A 20,755-nucleotide genomic window follows, 5' to 3' on the forward strand; every position below is an offset into this window, starting at 1 on the left:
ATAAATATTTGGGAATTGATGAAGGATCAACAGTAAAACATGAACAAATGGGAATAAAACTTAGTAAGGAATGCTTTAGAGACTTAAATTAATCCTGAAAACAGCATTGACATCTAGGAACAAAATCCAAGCTATAAACCAATTTGCTCTTCCTGTCCTAACTCCTAACCTACAGTTTTGGAGTGACTGACTGACCCCAAAACGTGCTAGATAGATTAGACAGGAAAACAAGGATACTTTATGCTCATCAAATGATTTATAAAAATCAGTGTATACCAACATTATATATTCTCTGTTCCAAAGGAGGGATGGGCCTGGGCCTCCTTCAAATTGATTACATGTATAGATCTACAATTGTGGGACTGCACACATTTCTGCTGACCTCACAAGACCTAAACGCAGTGAAAGTTTTGAAACATGAAGAGAATAAATCCAAGATGACTTCTCTGCTAAGTCTAGCAGAAGCATATTGGTGTCAAGCAGGAATGGAAATCAAACCAGAAGCAGATAAAAATCAAGCAGCAACTGAATGTGCCAAAAAACAAAAGAAAAGAATATAAGGTGAAGGACCAGATGAAAAGGCAAGAAATGTGGAAAAAGCATAAATACAGCTGCAAGAAGAGAACTTCTGGAAGAACCTCATGTTGATCAGGAATGGTTAAGGAGAGGTGAATTCAAACCAAGAGATGAAAAGTTAATATTGGCGGCCCAAGATAGTGGGCTGCGTACATTCTGGTTTATAAAGTCCATTAAACATGAGGGAGAAACAGATAAAAGTAGGTTTTGTAAAACCGAATTGGAAACAGTCGCACGCCTTGTTGCTGGCTGTGACATACAAATGGCAGAAGGACTCTATACTGAAAGGCATAATAATGTGGCAAGACTGTTGTACTGGGGATTGTGGAAACATTATGCTATTGTAGTAGTTGAAAAACACTGGAAACATGAGCCAGCACAGCATCATAAAAAATGTTCAGATCACATGGGCTCACCCATTATCAACATTTCAAAAGAAAGATGCTAGAAAACCGGATATACTGGTCCAGAAAAAAAGACAAAAGTAGCATCGCTCATTGAAATTGCCACACCCAGTGACTATTTGTTTGAACATAATGTAAAAGCCGTTGAAGAGAAGACGCACTTCCCATACCTATCCATGGTCCTGGAATCCTTATTAGGAGGATGGATAGAGGAACTGGTTTTGGAAAGTTCCTTTTTGGTGGCAGCCACCATGACCATGGCATCTACCGCTACACCTTTGGTAAGAAAGGCTTGGGCCTTAGGGGCTGTAATGTACTTGTTTGGCCTCCTAGGAGTGGGTTCTATGGAGTCTAGGATCTTCCAGGCCTTCTGAGAGATTAAACGAATAAGCTCATCAGAAGCCAGCATCACCCATGAGGTTGAAGGACGAGATCTGAATGCCTTCAGGTATACAGACTTTTTGGCCGAAGGGGAGTAGGACTGCCAGACACCTCTCTGTTTCAGAATTTCCAGGATGTCTCCAAGAAAGACAGCCTCAGGAGGTGACTGTGGGGACCTCTTCTGCTTCATCAAGGTCGGTATCTGAAGTGACAGACTCCTGTGGGGAGTCCAGATGCTTCCTCTTGCATTATCTCTTCCGAGGGACTTCCTCAATGGGATATCCTGGGGAAGTTTTGGAAGAGGGGGGAGGCCCCTGGGCAACAGCCTGAGGCCTTGGATCCCTGCGGTCCTGTGGGTGGAGGTGATGAGGTAAAGGCACCTGTAACATCAAGGGAGGAAGCTCTGAAGGACGCTGTGCCTGAGACTGATAAACAGTCATCACCCTCCTCATAACTTCAAAGGCAGGCCATCCCTGCTCTCATGAACTCCCCGGACCAGAAAACTCAGATGTCAGAGCCGAGAGAGCTCTCAGTTCAGGAGAAGGGAGCTTCAAGGAAGAGGAAGGAGCAGAATCCACCTGCACAGAGGTCCCCAGAGGCAGAGTCACATCTGAAGATATCCAAACTGGCTCTGAGGACTAGACGGGTAAGTGTCGGATCCCAAAGGTCTCCGGCTCCAACTGAGCAGAGATGCTTGTGGTAGAGATTGGATCCAAAGAACTAAAAGGTCCTGGACTCAAAACAGATACCAGCTGGATGTCAGAGTCCTCCAGCTCTGATACAGAAGGATGGATCAGAGGAGTAGGTGCTACAAGGGAAGGACGAGTCTGATCCAACTACCTTGAGGTTTGGATACAAAAGGAGCTTGGCCAAGACAGGTGTCCTGAGGAGCCTTTGCACCATCCTATCCACATCTGTGAGACTCATAGCAGACCTTGTGGACAATGTTGGGAATCTGTACCTGGTAAGAAAAGGTGATGGGGGCCTGGAGACAATAGGTTCCAAGGATGGAGATCAGTTTCAATAGAAGTACTCTGTGCACAAAGGGATCTTCAGAGCAGATTCCATGGTCTATTTCAGATCCAAAGCCTTTGACTGCTCTGAGGAAGTTCTCAGAAACTATAGAAGTTGTCTGCTCCATAGATGCTGTTGGAGCGGACATCTTTGGCTGCTTTGCTCCCGGCTCTGATGAGACTTTTGGAGCTGGAGAAAGCAGTTTCCTGACCTCTCACACTTGCCGGATTAGGAGAGGAGTGATTGGAAGAAGAAATAGCCTCAGAGAAAGGGGTTTTGATTAACCCCTTCAAAATCAATTTGTTTTTGCATTCCATAAGCGCCCTTTGATTAAAGCCATGGCATATGGAACAAGATTCTTGTACATGAGGCCGCAAACAGTATGCACACACCATGTGTGAATCACTGAGGGGCATCTTCTTGCTACATTTCTTACATTCTAATGGCTTTCCTTCCTTTTGGGAGATATTTGAAGGAAGCCTGAAGAACAAACCAGAGGAAAAAGCATAAATAAGGGGGGAAAGAAGGATGAGCTACAAAAGGTTTTTAACTACAGGTACAGAAAGGGAAGGGAAAGTCCTCTAACGTAAATGGACTTTCTTTAGGGAGAAATCCTCTAACTTAAATGGACTTTTTGGTTAACTGCTCTCCAACAAAAAAATGAGTGGTAACCAGATGGGAAGAAAATGATTTAGTCCTAAATAACTAGAAAAATACTAAGGGAGAGAAAGAAGGAAATAGAATACCCTCTAACTAAAAAATGGGTGTGGGAAAGGAGTTAGACATCTGTAACTAAAAACAGATGCTAACAAGGAGAGGATTACTAACTAGGGCACTGTCGAGAAGACTACACAGAGAAAAAAAACAGGAAAGTTAACAATAAAATTACTAATTATATAAAGCTATAAAAGTATCAAAACTTAGCCCAGAGCTTGCTTGAAGAACCTCTTTGGAGCGCAGTAAATGAGATCTGAGGAAGTAAAAGAACTGCATTATGAGTAGGGAAGGTGGCCCACAAGCTTTGCTGAAGTCCTCGAGCTTTTGTAATAGCAGAGATGGATCCGACCCCCCCATCAGTGAGAATAAAGGCAAGACTGACAACAACACATCATTTCTTCTATATAGCTTTAACAGTATCGATAATTTGTTACTGATTTTTTTATTTTTTTTTATTTTGCTCTTTCATTTCTCTCATCACACTACTATCCTCCTTTACTACCTTATTTAATTATGGTGATGATACTTCTTGTTTTCCTTGAAAGAAATATCTTTGTTTATATAATAGTTCTTTGATTTTATCTTGATTTCTTTTTATATATTTCTCTCTTTCATAATACTCTATCATTCTCTAAATTCTCCAGCGCATCTCTAAATATTTCAACATATTGCTAATTTTCTTTCTTACTTTTTCCAATGTAAATAGCTAACTTTATATTTTTTTAAAGGTGATCAACCATTAAATTCCATAACTGAATAATGAATTCCTTTCAGCTTTCATTAAACTCCTTTTGTTTATTCTTTTTATACCTTTCCCTATTTTTATACATTCTTTATTGTGAATTACTGCTATCCATACTGCTAAATAGTCTGAAAAGCCTATTGCTGTTGTTTCTTCATCATACATACAGCTTCTGAAACTATAAAGAAATCAATTTCAGTTTTTAAAACGCTCCTTTTGTATGTCCATGGTTTTCATTCCATATAATCAGTTTCTACATTTCATTACTTGAAACATTTTTTTTTACATATTTTCCTATTTTCTTTTTATTTCCCCTTAAATCACAGTTAAAATCCCCTGTAATAATAATATCCATGTTTACACCAACATAACCTAACTTTTTTTTAAATACATTCTCCCTTTATACGTTATACAAGCATGTTGTTTGTCTCTTTAGCTTTTCCCAGTTAGGGGTCGCCACAGAGGAACTCTGGTCCACTAATGATTGGCAGTCGATTTTTATGGTGCCGAGTTGCCAGCCCGACGCCCAACCTTCAGCGAAGGCACACCCATTCACGCATGTCTTTCGGAGGCCACTCGACCACGGGGGGACCATGCAGACTCCACACAGAAGGCACTCCAGTCGAGAATTGAACTGCTGTGAGGCAGTAACGCTACCGCTGTACCATACAAGCATAAAAAGCTATAATTCTATACATCTTTTCTTGCCATCTTAAATAGAAAATTATTAATCTTTCTACTGTTACTAAAGTAACATATATCTTTATTACTCTCCTACATAATATTGCTATTCCTGAATACTTTTCATTTCCAATGTCCCATATTTATTTCCCCATCCCATATATTTTATGTTTGCAGTATTTCTTCATAAGTCAGAAATCTTATATCTTCTAAAATAATGTCAACTCCACATTTATTACAGTATTCTAAAATTCCTATTCTTGTTATATGCTTCATACTGTTAACATTAACTGAAAAAATTCTCAAGCTGTTCTTTCATCTGTTCCTTAGCTTACAGGATATAATCTTCCTCCTACATTGCTTTCTTTAAATTTATATCTGTTAACCATTTCCTTTCTTCTTTTCCTTTATATTAAAGCTTTTACATTTTCTTTTTTCTATCTTTACAATAGAATTTGTTTCCTCTTACCACTTTCTAACTTATATCTTCTTCATTAGTGGCTTCTGATTCTATCCTGTCCATTATTTTTTGTACTGCCTTCCTTTATTATAACTTTCATCTATTTCTATCTCCTTTTCATTTTCACTTTGCTCTTTATCATTACTTTGATTAACCATATTTTGTTCATAGGTAGGTACTAGGCTATCTGCCCGAGGACATTTATAAGCCTAGCCAGAGTGTGTCGGCTTTCGACACCCCACTGATTAATTAACTGATCCTCTGTCAAGCAGAGCCAATGAAGTGATCCCAGGGGTGTTTTGTCCATTACCCATCCATTTGTCAAGGTTTCTCTTGAAGAGTGTTAGTGAGGGGCTCTGCCTGATGTAATTTGGAATTTTGTTCCAAAGCATGGGGAGTCTCTGTGACAAGAATCTATCCCTCCAGCATGTTCTACTTATTGTTGTGGCGAGGTTTAGCTCACTTGAGCACATGGCTTGCAGTGACCTGGATTTCTTTAGGTGGAGCATGCCCATCAATTCTGAGTTGGACATGGCTTTGTAAGTCAGGCAGAGATCACCTCTGAGTAAACAATATGCCACTGAGTACAGCCAGAGTTTTTTCAGTCCGGCTGCATAGGACATATGTTTGAGACCAGTAATCCTCTTGGTGAGGTACTTTTGTGGTCTTTCCAGCTGTTGGAAGTGTCTTGTGAGGTACATCCCAAATGGGGCATTGTACTCTATGATGGGTCTAATGAATGATGAGTAGAGGGGCACTATAACCTCTTTATTTCTAGATGCGAACCCTTTAGTAATTAGATGAGCCTCATAGAAGGATTTCCTAACTACTTTGGCAATATGATTGTCAAAGGAGAGATTACTATCTACCTGGGTCCCCAGATCTCTTATTACCTCTTCTGTATTAAGGGGGCTGCCACCTATGTGGTAATTCGTGGGTGTTTTGTTTTTCCCAAACGGGATAACTATGGATTTTTTGGCATTTAGCTTGAGGCCATGACTTTAGGTGTCCATCTCAGTAAAACATTGTTCGTTCTTTTTCTTTACAATTCATCCATAAATGTTTTTTTTTTACATTTATAACCTTCAAGTTCACATTTCTTTCATGACCTGTTTTAACACACATGACATTTTTTTTTTATCACATTTACTAATTAAATGTCCTTCTTTCCCCAAAACATGTTTTGGTTCTCCCCAGTATCTTTGTTGCCCTGCACATTTATAATGCTTGAAATATGCATAATTTGTTCCTTATCCATTTTTAAAATAACATTAAAATCCCATCCCCTAGTCCATAACCCCCCACTGTCACAGACTTTTGAAATGTGTATTTCTTCTTTGCAAGAAATTTTTAAATGTTCTTTTAAAGCCTCTCTTTCAACCTCAGCTCAAAACTGCATATGCATTTTCTTTTTAGTTTCTCGAAACAATGCTTTAATTACATATTCATTCCATGGATTATTTTGTCATTTGCTTAAAAAATTTTCCATATCTCATACAGTTTCAAAATAAATGTCACAAAATATCTCCTTGTTAATCAAAATAAAAGCTCTTTCTCTCCCACGTTTTCAACCCCAAGGGTAATATTAAACGGTCCCATATGTTTCTGTTTAGTTACTGGCTCTTTTTTTCTTTGTATCCTTCACATGCATTTTCATTTTAGTGTGCTTTCTTTTTTCTTTCCTTCTGCCATCTTGTGTAGTTGCCCCTGTTTTGGCATATGTTCTCTTTGTCAGTAAATTAACTCCTTCTGGTCTTCCTCCTCTATTTTATCCATAAAGTCCCCCATGACATTCTCAAGCTCACTTTAAGTCTTTCAATAAATCATCCCATAACTCTCCCGACTGGAGGTTTGTAACTATACGGGACATGCACACGTATTAATGGCTGGCACTTCTACAAATACAGATCGTAAACGATCACAAGAGAAATTCTCCACTGCCCTGGGCAAATTTATCCTAGTAGTGTAAATACTACCTCAGGTTTTCCAGAAAAGAAGCTACTAGCCTAATGGGACTAACCAGGTTAAGAAAGGATAAATAAAAAATGTAATATATTATGCATGATACTAAGAAAAAGTGCTGTGGGTGGTGCCTTTGTAATGAAAATAGCCAAGGGCACAAGGTATTCTGCCACTGGCAAAATACACTGTGGTGTGAAAAGTAAATACAAACTCTGTGACTTTACATTTTAAAGGCATCCCTTCCTTGTAGAAGACTACATACGTCTCCTTAAGCATTAGGTCTGTAATTCAGAATATCCTGCAGAAGCAATAGCCACTAAAACCAGTTTCAAGCCAGGAATTTCAAATCTACAATGGTTCAAATGGAAGGGAAAGCCACATTCACTAATAAAAACTTAGATCCAAATCTGAAGCCACTGGATGTCTAGAAGGTAAAATTTATTTTTACAAATTATTTAATAACTCTTCTATAGCTAAAGAAGTCCCCACAAACAAATATGTAAAATTGCTTGAATAGTTGTTTTCAACACATAGTGCAATATGCAAGGGATTGAAACACTGTCTAGATTAACACAAACTTATATTTAGGTCTTAAAAACTTAAGTGGTTGTACTGCATTTGATCAAGCATGTTTGGCTAATGAACTGTTTCACCATGTTTATTTTCTTTGCATGCTTGTTATGCATGTAGTCATGTGTGTGTGGGCACAAGTGAAGTCTTACTTTGGAAAACGAGCAGCGCTAATGAATGCAGAGTAAAGTAAGTGAACATGAAGGTGAAGTCCCCACATGTGGGGGTACAAGGGATTTCCCTTCCTATTTTTTTTTTTTTTTTTAGTTCTGTACAAGTAACGTGCAGAAAGCTATCTTAGGCTCAAATACATTTTTCTACACTGTACATATTGAGCAACTAGGTGCAAATACTGCAATGCATTCATGTTTAGAATGGCTGTATTTTAAACTATAATAATGGACCTTTCATGGATATGGTTCTAGCTAGAGAGAAAATTTGCTCCATTTAGAAAAATAAAATGTTGTGGTATTTGGCTTACTTTCTTCTTTTTAAGATGTACAAGATATCATTAGATTAAAAAAAAAGACTGAAGGATTAATAGGAGATGCTACACATTGCTAAAAATGACAGCTCACAGGCTGGGATACAAAGTTTACTCCTGCTGTTGGGAGAGATGTTTGGTGCCGGGGCTGGGGAGTGTCAAGAGCTCTTCTACTGAGACTTGAGTTGACAGAGTGAACCACTATTGCTATCTGTGAAATGGAGGAATTTGAAGATTAGATTTATTATTAACCCTTAGAAGAAACTTTGGTATCACAGACAGTAAAGGAAAGACATAAAGGCGATCCAAGATCTCACAGAAGTGAAAGTGTGATTTTTCTCATTGCTAAGGACTAAGACCTACTTGGACAAAACAATAGTAGTTCGTTGCGCAAGTGAGAACCAGACAGGTCTTGTCTCGGGACAACCCCATACAACCTCACTTCTTTTGTCTAGCAAAAAATTCCTTTCAGAATTCACTCAAGAATAATGTTGACTTACTGCCTAGACTGCCTGCTGACCTGTTCTGTTGACTTGGGATGCAAAGTGCTTGCTGAACACTGTTCAACTGAATTGCCTTTTTCCAGATTATTACTGATAACCTACACAACTGGTAAGAGGGAATATTCACTTGCTTATTTATCACAGTAATGTAGTACTGTATATTACTAGCTACAAGTTCACTTGCGGAAACACCATCTTTAAGGAACACAATGTTGAAATCCAAACCACCTGCCCATGAAGAAATTAAAAAAAACTAGGAACCAAAATATAATCTGAAGCATATGTAGTTAACATATTGTTTTAGGTAGGAGGAATAAAGGCAAGACCTGGAGGGGTTCAAGATCACAGTTTGGCCCTTCCGGTTCCCAGTGATTACTTGTATATCAGCAGATTTTCTCATGTAATATCTTGCCCAAAGGAACCATCCATATAAATGAAGATATAAATCACAGCATTACCTGGAATGTTCTGGCCTTTAAACTGCCTTTTTTCCTAGGCAGGCTGAAGAATACATTTGAATCCTGTCCTGAGGAAGAGAAACAATACAAGTCTTCTATAAACTTCATATGAAAGGAAATTAAGTGTAACTTCTGTATGTTGAATACTGTACCCATGGACAAGAAATACAGAAAAGTTTCTTATGTCAGGAGACTGTCTGAATCAATTGTCCATATAAGGACACAGCTTTACTTTCTTTAAAGTCACAAGTGTGCAAATAGTGGGGATAGTCATTTCATAAACACCCTGGGAGCAATAATATGACCAAAGACAAGGCAGTCAAATGAAAAGGGGGAGTATAAGCTATTGTAAAGCTTTTTCCTCTCATGTATTTACACCTACTTGTATTTTGTATTCGTTCTAACATCATGTAAACAGCATTTTATGTATAATCTTTAGTATCATAGTCCATACATCAGTACGATCATCTTAACACATCTTCTCTTCTCTTTCACTTTCTACTTTTAATACTACCATTAAATATATGCCACCTATAATCTATTTATTCCCACTACCAAGCTATAAGATTCTAACTATATCTGTCTTATCTTTAAGTTTAACTCTCTAATTCTATCTTTCCCTTTTCCTACTCACCCCCAAAAGAAAAAAAAATTGAGCTGTATTGCTAAATATTTCTGTCTAATTTTCCTACATGCTAATGCTCCACTGTCACTGTATTGTGCTTTTTTACACAATATTTGCTGTTTAGATAATTTTCTGTACTTTTTCACTTGCTTTATAATTATAATTTTGTTTCCTTACAAATTCATGTAATGATTTTCATGTAACTTGGAGCTTTTCTCCCTGGGCCTCCACTGAAAATGGATCTCAAGCCCAGTGGACTTTCCCGGTCAACAAATGTCAATAAATACATACATAAATAAATATCAAAACCTGTGTTAAATGTGGAGATTTTTCTCAACAGCCTCGGACGAAAAAGTGTTTCATCTCAGTTAGACATTCCCGGTAAACATAGATAAACAAATAAATAATAAAAACATAAATAAGATGTCCACCTCGAACCTTATTATTTCCTGGGAGTCAAAGACTGGAATGTTAAGGTAGGCATCTTGTACAAAAAAGCATTTTGATGCAGAAATACCTAGATGGTTGCTTTGTGGATTATCATTGACTGCGTTGTTCTTTTCCAATGTTCATGTTCGGCAGCTCTGCTTTGGTCTCCATTTTTCACTCTTTAGAGCCAGGAAGAACTTTGACTACAACTTTGCTTTTTGTTCTTTTTGGGGAAATAGTTTTACTACTTTTATATTCAGAAGGTTGTCAAACAGTGACATGGCGAAGGGAATTTATTGCTCCAGAGTAAGAGAGACAGGACCTGCTAGTGGTTTACTGCAAATTGCACCGAGTACCCCGCCAACAATACCTGTTCAGACCACTGATCTGATGTTATTACATGCCACCGCTATATATGTTTCCTTTTTCAACTGATAATGATCTTCTGTCCATGTAATTATGTTTCTCAAGTAGTTTGTCAGGCTTTTTAACAGCAAATGGTTACTGTCTTGCTTTAAGAAAAATATCAAGGATGCAATCAAAAGGTGGAACTGTAAGAGAGCTCAGAGTATGCAAGGTCATGTCTTCTTCAAACTCAGTTTTCTGTAAAAAGGGACATGGGTTCCCTTCTTTTTTTTCAATTACTTTCCAGAAGTAGGTTTGGTTCTGACCTAAAACTGTGTAGAACCTTTTCTGCTTAGGCTAAGTAGTCCTGTGTTACGTATCTGCAGCCAGACCCAGATCTAGATCATGTGCATTCCTGGACTGCACTCAGACTGGCATTCTCCTTAACCAAAAATTGAGGAAAATCTGAACTGCAGCAGAATTTAAACAAGGGCTGTGGTGTAGATAAGTTACTAAATGCATTCATTTTAGCAGCTGTGACACTATTCAGAACAAGAGGCCCAGGAGTACTCACTGCCTGCCCCTGAAAAAACTCATTTCGCTACAGAGTTCTGACTTCCTTTACGTTTTTTTTTTTTTTTTTTTTTTTTTTTTAAGAGACCTCTTGCATTTCTCTAGAAATTTGGATACTATTGCTTTTTAAGAAAGAAGGTTTTATGTTCATTACATGCCAGCAGATTTTTTTGCCCTTCCTGTCAAAGTCTTCTTTTATTAAAGGAAGCACAGTATTCACAACTTGAGAATCATCCTCTTCTGCAATCCCCCCCCCCCCCCCAAAAAAAAAAAACAAAATTGTTATTTTTTGGAGGGAGCTGAGGACCACTTTAGCAATTCTTGGCAATCTTCTCAGGGATAGTCATTTCAAGTTAACCAAATAAAAAGCTAGGACTGCTGACAGTAATGTGGCTCACGTGAGATGTGACCATTTATTTCATGTAACTAAAGAAAGTCTGTGCAGGCAGTTTACTTTCATAGCCAGACTGCCTTCAAACACCCACTGAGAGACTGTGGTCACACATACCAACTGACTGTTAAATAACCTGCCCAATGACCTATGTCCACTTAAATCCATACATATACTGAAGTCTGCTGCAACAACCTTCGAATTATAATGCTTGGGTAAACCCTAATTTAGGGAAATATGTGTCACTTCTGGTAAACATTACTTCTCATACATATAAGTAGTCAGTTGAGATGAGTGAAACAGAAGTGTAAAGGAAGAAGTGTTGCTGCTGCTTGTGGATAAAGTAGTGTCAGATTACAATTTAACGGTTTCTTAAACTTAATAATGCATTATAGCCAGAGGCAAACATATTTTAATTTTATACTGTTTACCTTCTGTCTTACACATTACTGATACCCAGTTATTTTGGGTTCAAAATAAAGTCCCAGAGTGATACTGATCTTTGTCTGCCTTACAGTACATGGTATTCACAATGTTTCCTAGTATAAGATGCAATTTGTGAAGTTTTCTGAAAGGTCCGAACAAGCTCTGAAAGGGTCACAATGCAAGAAGCACTTAAAATGAGGTGCATTATTTTAATCACATCTTGAGTCTAGATTTCTCAAGGAAGACCATCCTTTGTAAAAAGCCATGGGAAATAATTTTCAGGAAAGCCAGAATTACTGTACAACATCAGTAGTATACCTCTCCAGGACAGATCTAAATGAACATAATAAAACAAAAGGTTGTGAAGAACTGGGAAAGGAAGATTAAATAAATACAATCACACTAGTTCTGCATTAATCAAAGGAGAGGTTACACTCTTGTGCCATTCTTCATTCTGTCTACTGTTCTGACAATAAAATCCATATTGCACAAGTCAATTGTGCAATCTGAGCAAAGAATGAAAAAGAAAATGGATACAGTGCTATTACCTGAGGCTCAGCTTCTGCAGGGCCCCCAAAACATTCTCCCTTGTAATTGAATCTCTTTCTTCAGCTTTCAGGGTATCCTCTAAAATTTTCAGCAGCTTGGAATTTTGCGAAAGATACTGTCGACCTGATGTAAGAACATAAAAACATTTAGATTCTCTAAGAGTAGTATTATTTTTTCCTAACGCGGATTAAAATGTCTGCTTTAAAACAATGGCCAAAGAGTGTGAAGAAGCAAGGATACATGACTACATTTCTCCCTGTGTACACAGTGACAAACATACCTATAGCAAGCCTATTAAAAGTCCCAGGCGATAAATGCTTGTCCCCATCATTACTGGGAGCATTACCATGAGGACTTCTCAATGGAGGATGCCTATATTTGCTTCTTTACTCATCACTGTCACTGGATAACAGCATTTAACATTTCAGTCACTCCTACTGAATTTTAATTTTCACATCAAATTCATCACCAGAAAACACTTAAATGATTCTGTTGCAGTTCATGTATGGCTCCATTTTGACTCATGATTACTACAAACAATGAAAGGCATTAATAATATGCTGGTGGCCCAAAAGGGGAGTTTAAGACAGTCATTTTTTAAGAAGCAGGGGATCGGTTGTCATTCATTTTTCATCTGCCTTAATTCCTGTTACATATGTGATTCAGTAACAGTTGTCTACACTGTGCAACTCAACATCCATAAAGCAGTAAATGCATGTACTAGGGGCACCAAACAGAGATGGCTTGCCTTTTGTAAAAGATGAACAACTCACTTTATTAGTTTATTAAACTTTCTTAAACAGATGGGTGGAGCAGTCCCCCCTGTACATATAATTGACATTTACAAAAATGTTGTACAAAGTACAGACACTTGAGTTACAATTAATGTTGCGTAAATTGTTTAACAATTTCAATACAAAATCATGCTCTGAAAATAATCTGACAATAACAAAATGGTGCCTACTAATCCTGAACAGACAAGTAAAAGGAAGTGCAGAACAGGTAAACAAATAAATTACTTAAATATCTACGTTGTAACTTTATTGCAGTTTTACACTTCTATAACCAAAAAAAAAAGGTTTGGAAGTGAAAGACTGATAACAGCAATCCAGGTAGTTGTGGTTAACCTATATCCTGGAAACAGCTGCACTTGTATTCCCTTGTAAGAAGGGTTAGTAAAATAGAATATAGACAGTCTGAGACTTTAGACTGCCTGGCACTGAATTATAAAACAACACTGGCTTAGAAGATTACTTTTCACCAAAAGACTGAGGTTATTATAGGAAGATGAAAGTAAACTTTACTAAAGCATTCTGGGTGAAAACATTGCAAATGAGCAAAACTAGGATCTTTACTTCAAAAGTAGTTTAAACTCCGCAGCACAGAACACACAAGTTAAATACACCAATTGCTTACCCTGGTTTACCTTCATTTTGCCGCAAATAGTATGTATGATCGTACTTTTGTGTGACTCAGTGCGAATTACGGCACACTTCTGAGGACAAATGTTGAAAATGGTTTAGCTGAAAACCATTTTCAAAATTTGTCCCATATGTCTGAATGGCTACATGCATTCTCATTGTAGCCATTCGAACATATGTGAGTTGCCGTTGTGAGGTCCTTTCCATGGAAGGACATTGCACAAACTACTCGCTACAAAATGAAGGTCAACCCTTATCCGATATCAATGAAGCACATACACTGTCTTTCAAATATTCTGAAGTATAGTTGAGTAAAATCTTACCATAACAGTAGATGTCCTTCTCCTCACTGTTGCAGTATTCTTTACATAAGGAATCTCCTACCAAAGGTAGCTCAGCGTCCAGCCAGTATACCAAAGTCTTTGCAATTTATAAACTTCATATGTCACACACATGCTCACCATGCAAAGTGTATGGCATAAAGGTGACACACATGAAAAGCCTCAGGAGGAACAAATTGTCCCTAGGGACTAGGAGGAACATGTGCATCCAGAAAGAGAAAAAAAGAAGACTCCCTGGCCAGGAAAGCAAAAGAAAAAGGGCAGAGCAGAAGCAGAAGGAGGGATGGAGCGAATACTGTGAAGAGAATGACATCTTACTGTTATGGTAAGATTTTACACAACTGTACTATGTCCTTCCATATTGCTGTTGCAGTAATCTTTACTTAAGGGAGAGTAAATAAGCTCAAGAGGAAACTTGGGAGGAGGAAGACACAGACAAGTCCTCTAGAAACCCATGCAAGACAGCTTTGGCAAAGCCAACTCTTACTCTGGAAAACATCCAACTTGCAATCTTTAGTGAAAGTATGGACAGAAGTCCAAACAGCAGCCTCAAGAATGGATTTGTTGTTCAATCCTTTGAAAAGGGCACCAGAGGAAGCAACAGCTCCGGTAAATAAGTCTTTACAGAAGCAGAAGGACATTTACCATGAAAGAGCAAAAAGAAATTGTCTTAGAGATCGAAGAGGATAAAGTTTGTTTAGAACTGCTAAATCCAAAGACCTGGGATGAAAGAAACAAAAAGTTGCTCAGATTTGCAAATAGCCTTAGTCTTATCCAAATAATATCTGACCTATGTAAATCAAGGTGTGAAGAAACTTCTCACTAGCAAACTGTGGAGAAGGAACACATTGGGTGAATTAATAGACTGATTAAGAGACAACTCACTGACCACCTTGGGCATCATCATCTTTCGGCTTTTCCCGTTAGGGGTCGTCACAACGGATCATCTCTTTCCATTTCTTCCTATCCTCTGCATCTTGCTCTGTCACACCAACCACCTGCATGTCCTCTCTCACCACGTCCATAAACCTTATCTTAAGCCTTCCTCTTTTCCTCTTACCTGGCAGCTCCATCCTTAGCATCTTTTTTCCCAATATACCCATCATCCCTCCTCAGCACATGTCCAAACCAACGCAATCTCGTCTTTCTTGCTTTGTCTCCAAACTGTCCAACATGAGCTGACCCTTTAATATACTGATTCCTAATCCTATCCATCCTAGTCACACCAAGTGCAAATCTTAACATCTTTAACTCTGCCACATCCAGCTCTGACTCCTGCCTTTTTGTCATTGCCACTGTCTCCAACCCATATAACATAGTTGGTCTCACTACTGTCTTGTAGATCTTCCCTTTCACTCTTACTGGTACCCGTCTGTCACAAATCACTCCTGACACTCTTCTCCACCCATTCCACCCTGCCTGTACTCTCTTCTTCACCTCTCTTCCACATTCATCATTACTCTGAACTGTTGATCCCAAGTACTTAAACTCGTCCACCTTTACCAACTCTACTCCCTGCATCCTCACCATTCCTCTACCCTCCCTCTCATTTACACACATATATTCTGTCTTAGCCCTGCTGACCTTCATTCCTCTGCTCTCCTCTCTAAAGCATATCTCCACCTCTCCAGAGTCTACTCAACCTGATTCCTACTCTCACTACAGATCACAATGTCATCTGCAAACATCATAGTCCACGGGGCCTCCTGTCTGATCTCATCTGTCAACCTGTCCATCACCACTGCAAATAAGAAAGGACTCAGAGCTGATCCTTGATGTAATCCCACCTCCACCTTAAACGGATCTGTCACTCCCACTGCAGTCCTCCCCACTGTCACACTACCCTTGTACATATCCTGTACCACTCTTACATACTTCTCTGCCACTCCCGATTTCCTCATACAATACCACAACTCTTCTCTAGGCACCCTGTCATATGCTTTCTCCAAGTCTACAAAGACACAATGCAACTCCTTCTGACTTCTCTGTATTTCTCCAATAACACTCTCAGAGCAAACATCGCATCTGTAGTGCTCTTTCCTGGCATGAAACCATACTGCTGATCACTAATCATCACCTCCCTTCTTAACCTAGCTTCTACTACTCTCTCCCATAACTTCAAGCTGTGACTGATCAATTTTATCCCTCTGTAGTTACTGCAGCTCTGCACATCACCTTTATTCTTAAAGATAGGTACCAAAACACTTTCTCCACTCCTCAGGCATCTTTCCAAAATTTCATTAAACAATCTAGTTAAAAATTCCACTGCCATTTCTCCTAAGCACCTCCATGCTTCCATTGGGATGTCATCTGGGCCAACAGCCTTTCCATTTTTCATCCTCTTCATAGCTGTCCTTACTTCCTCCTTGCTAATCTGTTTCACTTCCTGATTCACTATCCCCACATCATCCAACCTTCTCTCTCTCTCATTCTCTTCATTCATCAGCCTCTCAAAATACTCTTTCCATCTACTCAACACACTCTCCTCTCTTGTGAGTACCTTTCCCTCACTATCCTTTATCACCCTTACTTGCTGCACATCTTTCCCAGCTCTGTCCCTCTGTCTAGCCAATCGGTACAGGTCCTTTTCTCCCTCTTTAGTGTCCAATCTCTCATACAACTCTCCATACACCTTATCCTAAGTTTTCGCCACCTCTCTCTTTGCCATGCGCCTCATCTCCTTATACTCATGTCTACTTTCTTCATCTCTTTGACAATCCCACTTCTTCTTCGCCAGACTCTTCCTCTGTATACTCTCCTGTACTTCCTCATTCCACACCAGGTCTCCTTGTCCTCCTTCCTCTGTCCAGATGTCACACCAACCAATTTCGAGCTTCATAAACATCACTCTGTCAGACACTCTCTTCATGTCTAAAACACTCTTGGCATATTGTTCCTTTAGTATAACTCCTACCCCATTTCACCTGCCATCCACACCATGATAGAACAATTTGAACACGTTTCCTAAACACCTGGCCTTACTTCCCTTCCCATCTGGTCTCTTGCACACACAATATATCAACCTTCCTTCTCTCCATCATATCAGCTAGCTCTCTTCCTATACCAGTCATACTGCCAACATTCAAAGTTCCTACCCTCACTGCTACACTCCTAACCTTCCTCCTCTCTTCCTGCCTTCTGGCATGCCTTCACCCTCCTCTTCTCCTTCAGCCAACAGTAGCCCAATTTCCACCAGCACCCTGTTGGCTAACAGTACTGGTGGCGGTCGTTGTTAACCCGGGCCTCGACCGATCCGGTATGGAAATATGAAATTTTCGCGCCATAAGTTATGTGGCAGAATTTTTATACCGGATGCCCTTCCTGACGCAACCCTCCCCATTTATCCGGGCTTGGGACCGGCACAAAGAAATGCACTGGCTTGTGCAAAGAGACACCCCTGTTCCTACGAAAAAGTAAGAAAGGAGGAACAGCCATAAGAGCCTGGAATTCAGACACTCTATCAGCTAAAGTAAGGGCCAAAAGAAGAACAGTCTTCCAGGTACAATGATGCAGGAAACCTGAGGCTGTAAGCTCAAAAGGAGCCTGAATCAATTTTTCAAGAACAAAACTGAGGTCAATGGAATGGGCTACTGGGGAGGCCTGATATGAAAGCTGCCTTTAAGAAATTGTTTGCCCTCAAACCTAGAAGCTAGAGGAGAAGTCAAGGGCGGGCAGGCAAGCAAAAATAGCTGATAGGTGAGCTTTAACTGAAGAATACGCCGACCCAGCATGGGGCAATTCACACAAATAAGACAGAACCAGAGGGATCCTAAGTGACACTGAAAAGAGATCTTGGTTACAAGAGAGGCACCAGACAGAAAATCACTTCCATTTGATCAAATATGATTTCCTGGTACTGGGTTTCTTGGCCTCCTGCAGAACCCTAAGCACATCCTCAGAAAAAAGGTGCCTAAAAGGGATTAATGCCTTATCACCCACAATGTCAATCGAAGAGTGGATAAGTAAGGATGGATAAGAGACTCCTTGTCTTGTGTGAGATGGTCCACCCAGTGAGGTAACTTGTGATAACATCCCATGGCTACGTGAAAAAGGGGGAATCAATGCTGTCTGGGCCAAAAGGGAGTCACCAGCAAGATTTTGTGGGGAATCTTGCTTGATCTTGAGCAGGATCTTCGGAATAAGGGGAAGAGGGGGAAGGTCTAAAGAAAAATCCCCTTCCAAGGAAAAGATAGGACATCCACCTTACAAGCCAGAGGGCTTGGGACTCCAGCACAGAAAAGAGGAAGTTGTCTGTTGAGAGGGGAGGCAAAAATATCTGTATGTGGAATACCCCACAGATGGACAATGTCCAGAAACACATCTCTGTGAAATATCCATTCATGAGCCTGTTACTTACACTTTGCTCTGAAGGAATGTAGACAGTCTAAAGAGTCACACTTGATACTGGACAGCAAGATCCCAGACCCGAAGAGTGAGTATGCAAAGAAGATGGGGCCGTGTCCCCCTTGCTTGATTATATACCACATCACTGTGGTATTGTCTGTGAAAACTTTGAGAGACCCTGGAAGAAAGAAGGAATGGAAGGCACAAAGAGCTAAAAGGAGAGCTCCCATCTCCTTGATGCTGATGTGATCTGACCTCTGATGGGGAGGCCAGAGACTCTGGACCTTGAGGAAACCAAATAAGGCCCCCCACCCTTCCCTGTCAGAGGCATCCAGAAAGAGTTCCTGAGATGAGACTGGAGGTTGGAAAGGAAGTCCTGGGGTGACAAAAAGCTGATGAATCCACCACTGAAGCCCGACTTTGAAACATGGAAGAAAGGGAGCTAGGAAACCCAGTGGATGACAGTGTTCAAGCCATAGTGACTTGAGGAACCACAGTAGTTTTCTCATGTGGAGCCTGGCTAGAGGGAGCATTGGAATGGTAGAATCCAGAACCCTGCAAAAATCCCTGGCTGTGACTGAAGCCAGAGGAAGAAGAGATTGAAAGAAGGTAATCCGAGACAGAGCCTTCAGTGGAGGCAGAGATGCCAGCATGGGAATAGTTTGGACCCTGCAACTGAGAAAAATAGGATCCTGAGATGAAACCAGGACTGATTTCTGAAAATTTACAGTAAACCACAGGCTTTGTAAGAGACAAACAGTAAATTGGAGGTGCTGAATGTGGACCTCAGGAGACAAAGCTTAAATGAGCAGGTCATTTAGATAAGGAAAGATCTGAATCCCTCTCACCCTGCAGAAGGCAATGACAGGAGCAAGGCATTTGGTGAATATGCTTGGGGCAGTAGAGAGGCAAAAGGGCAAATGAGAGAACTGAAAATGCAAGGAAGAAACAGAGAAATATAAAAACTTCCAGAAAAGGGGGTGGATGGGGATGTGAAGGTAAACATCCTTGAGGTCCAGGGATACCAAGAAGCCCTGAGTAAGAAGAACAGGGTTTTAAGGGACAACATCCAAAAGGAAGGGACCTTTAGAAAGGTGTTTAGCTGAGAAAAGTCCAGGTCTAAAGAGCAGGTCAGAAATGCCCTCTCTAAGGTCAAAAACACAGCATCTATGGGACCTGATAACATCCAAGGCTGTATCCTACATGGACTCTCACATGAATTAGCAACACCACTGGGTACTCTTTTCAATCATAGTCTAAGCACTGGCTTCATACCAGCTGAACGCAAAACAGCCACCATTATTCCCTTGAAGGTGGTGCTTCCACGGACCCTGGGAACTACAGACCTATAAGCCTGACTAGGCTTATCTGTAAGGCCATGGAATGAATCATCATGGACCTTATAAAGAAAGATATAGGTAATCTCCAAACACTTGACCCTACTCATTTTGGATTTGTCAAAGGGAGATCATGCCTATTAAACCTGGTGAACCTTCTTCAAGACAGTCACCAAGGCCCTAGATGAAGGGAAATCTGTGCATACAGCCTACTTGGACTTAGTCAAGGCATTTGACAATATCCCACACTCAGGCATCATTGACAAACTCATTCAACTAGGCACTGACCCTTATTGTTAGATGGGTCACTAACTGGCTCACTGATAGAACTCGTATAGTCAAAATAGGGGGAATCCACCTCCAGTGGCAGACCTGTAACCAGTGGTGTTCCACAGGGACCAGTCCTGGGACCTTTACTGTTTGGAATCTATTTCTCCAAAGTACAAGCAAAAGCTAAAGGTCTGTGGCTGACAACGTTTGCTGATGACTGCAAACTGGGAGCAATCATACAATCTCCAAATGATGTCAACATCCTACAAAAGGGTCATACACAAATGACTGGTGTCAAAGTCATGGCCTTAAACTCAATGCAAAAAAAAATGTATTATCATTCCTTTCAGTCAAAGCAATGTTCCTACTAACTACTACAACACCTATAGTACGCACTCAATGGTGAGAGACCTGGGCACACCTTTGACCACCATGTCTCCACAGCGGTAAGAAGGGCATTCTATATTGCTCATCTCATAAGCATTGCCTCCAGAAAAAAAGAGGTTATAACCTCCCTGCACTCTCCCCCTCATCAGACCAATAAATGAGTACAACACCCTTTTTGGTATGTACCTTTCCAAGCACCTGCAGCAAATGGAAAAACCACAAAGGTACCTCACAAGGAAAATTCAAGGTCTTCAGCATCTGTCCTATAGGGATCGTCTGAAATCACTCTCACTTTATTCTGCTTAATAAAGACTACTCATAGCTGATCTCTGCCTTGCATACAAGGCAATCTCTGACCCTGCTTT

General features: G+C 40.0%; 1 protein-coding gene across 1 annotated transcript in view; it reads right to left on the reverse strand.

Annotated features, from left to right (window-relative positions):
* ARMC9 (armadillo repeat containing 9) overlaps positions 1–20,755 on the reverse strand; it is a 3,277,521-nt gene that overhangs the window by 1,393,911 nt on the left and 1,862,855 nt on the right. Inside the window, 1 exon segment of the mRNA XM_044070688.1 lies at positions 12,290–12,413. Coding sequence (XP_043926623.1) covers positions 12,290–12,413 — 124 coding nt within the window.

The sequence above is a fragment of the Protopterus annectens genome, chromosome 4.part1 (genome assembly GCF_019279795.1).
Source record: "Protopterus annectens isolate FY-2018-M chromosome 4.part1, PAN1.0, whole genome shotgun sequence".
In the NCBI taxonomy this organism is placed as follows: domain Eukaryota; kingdom Metazoa; phylum Chordata; order Ceratodontiformes; family Protopteridae; genus Protopterus; species Protopterus annectens.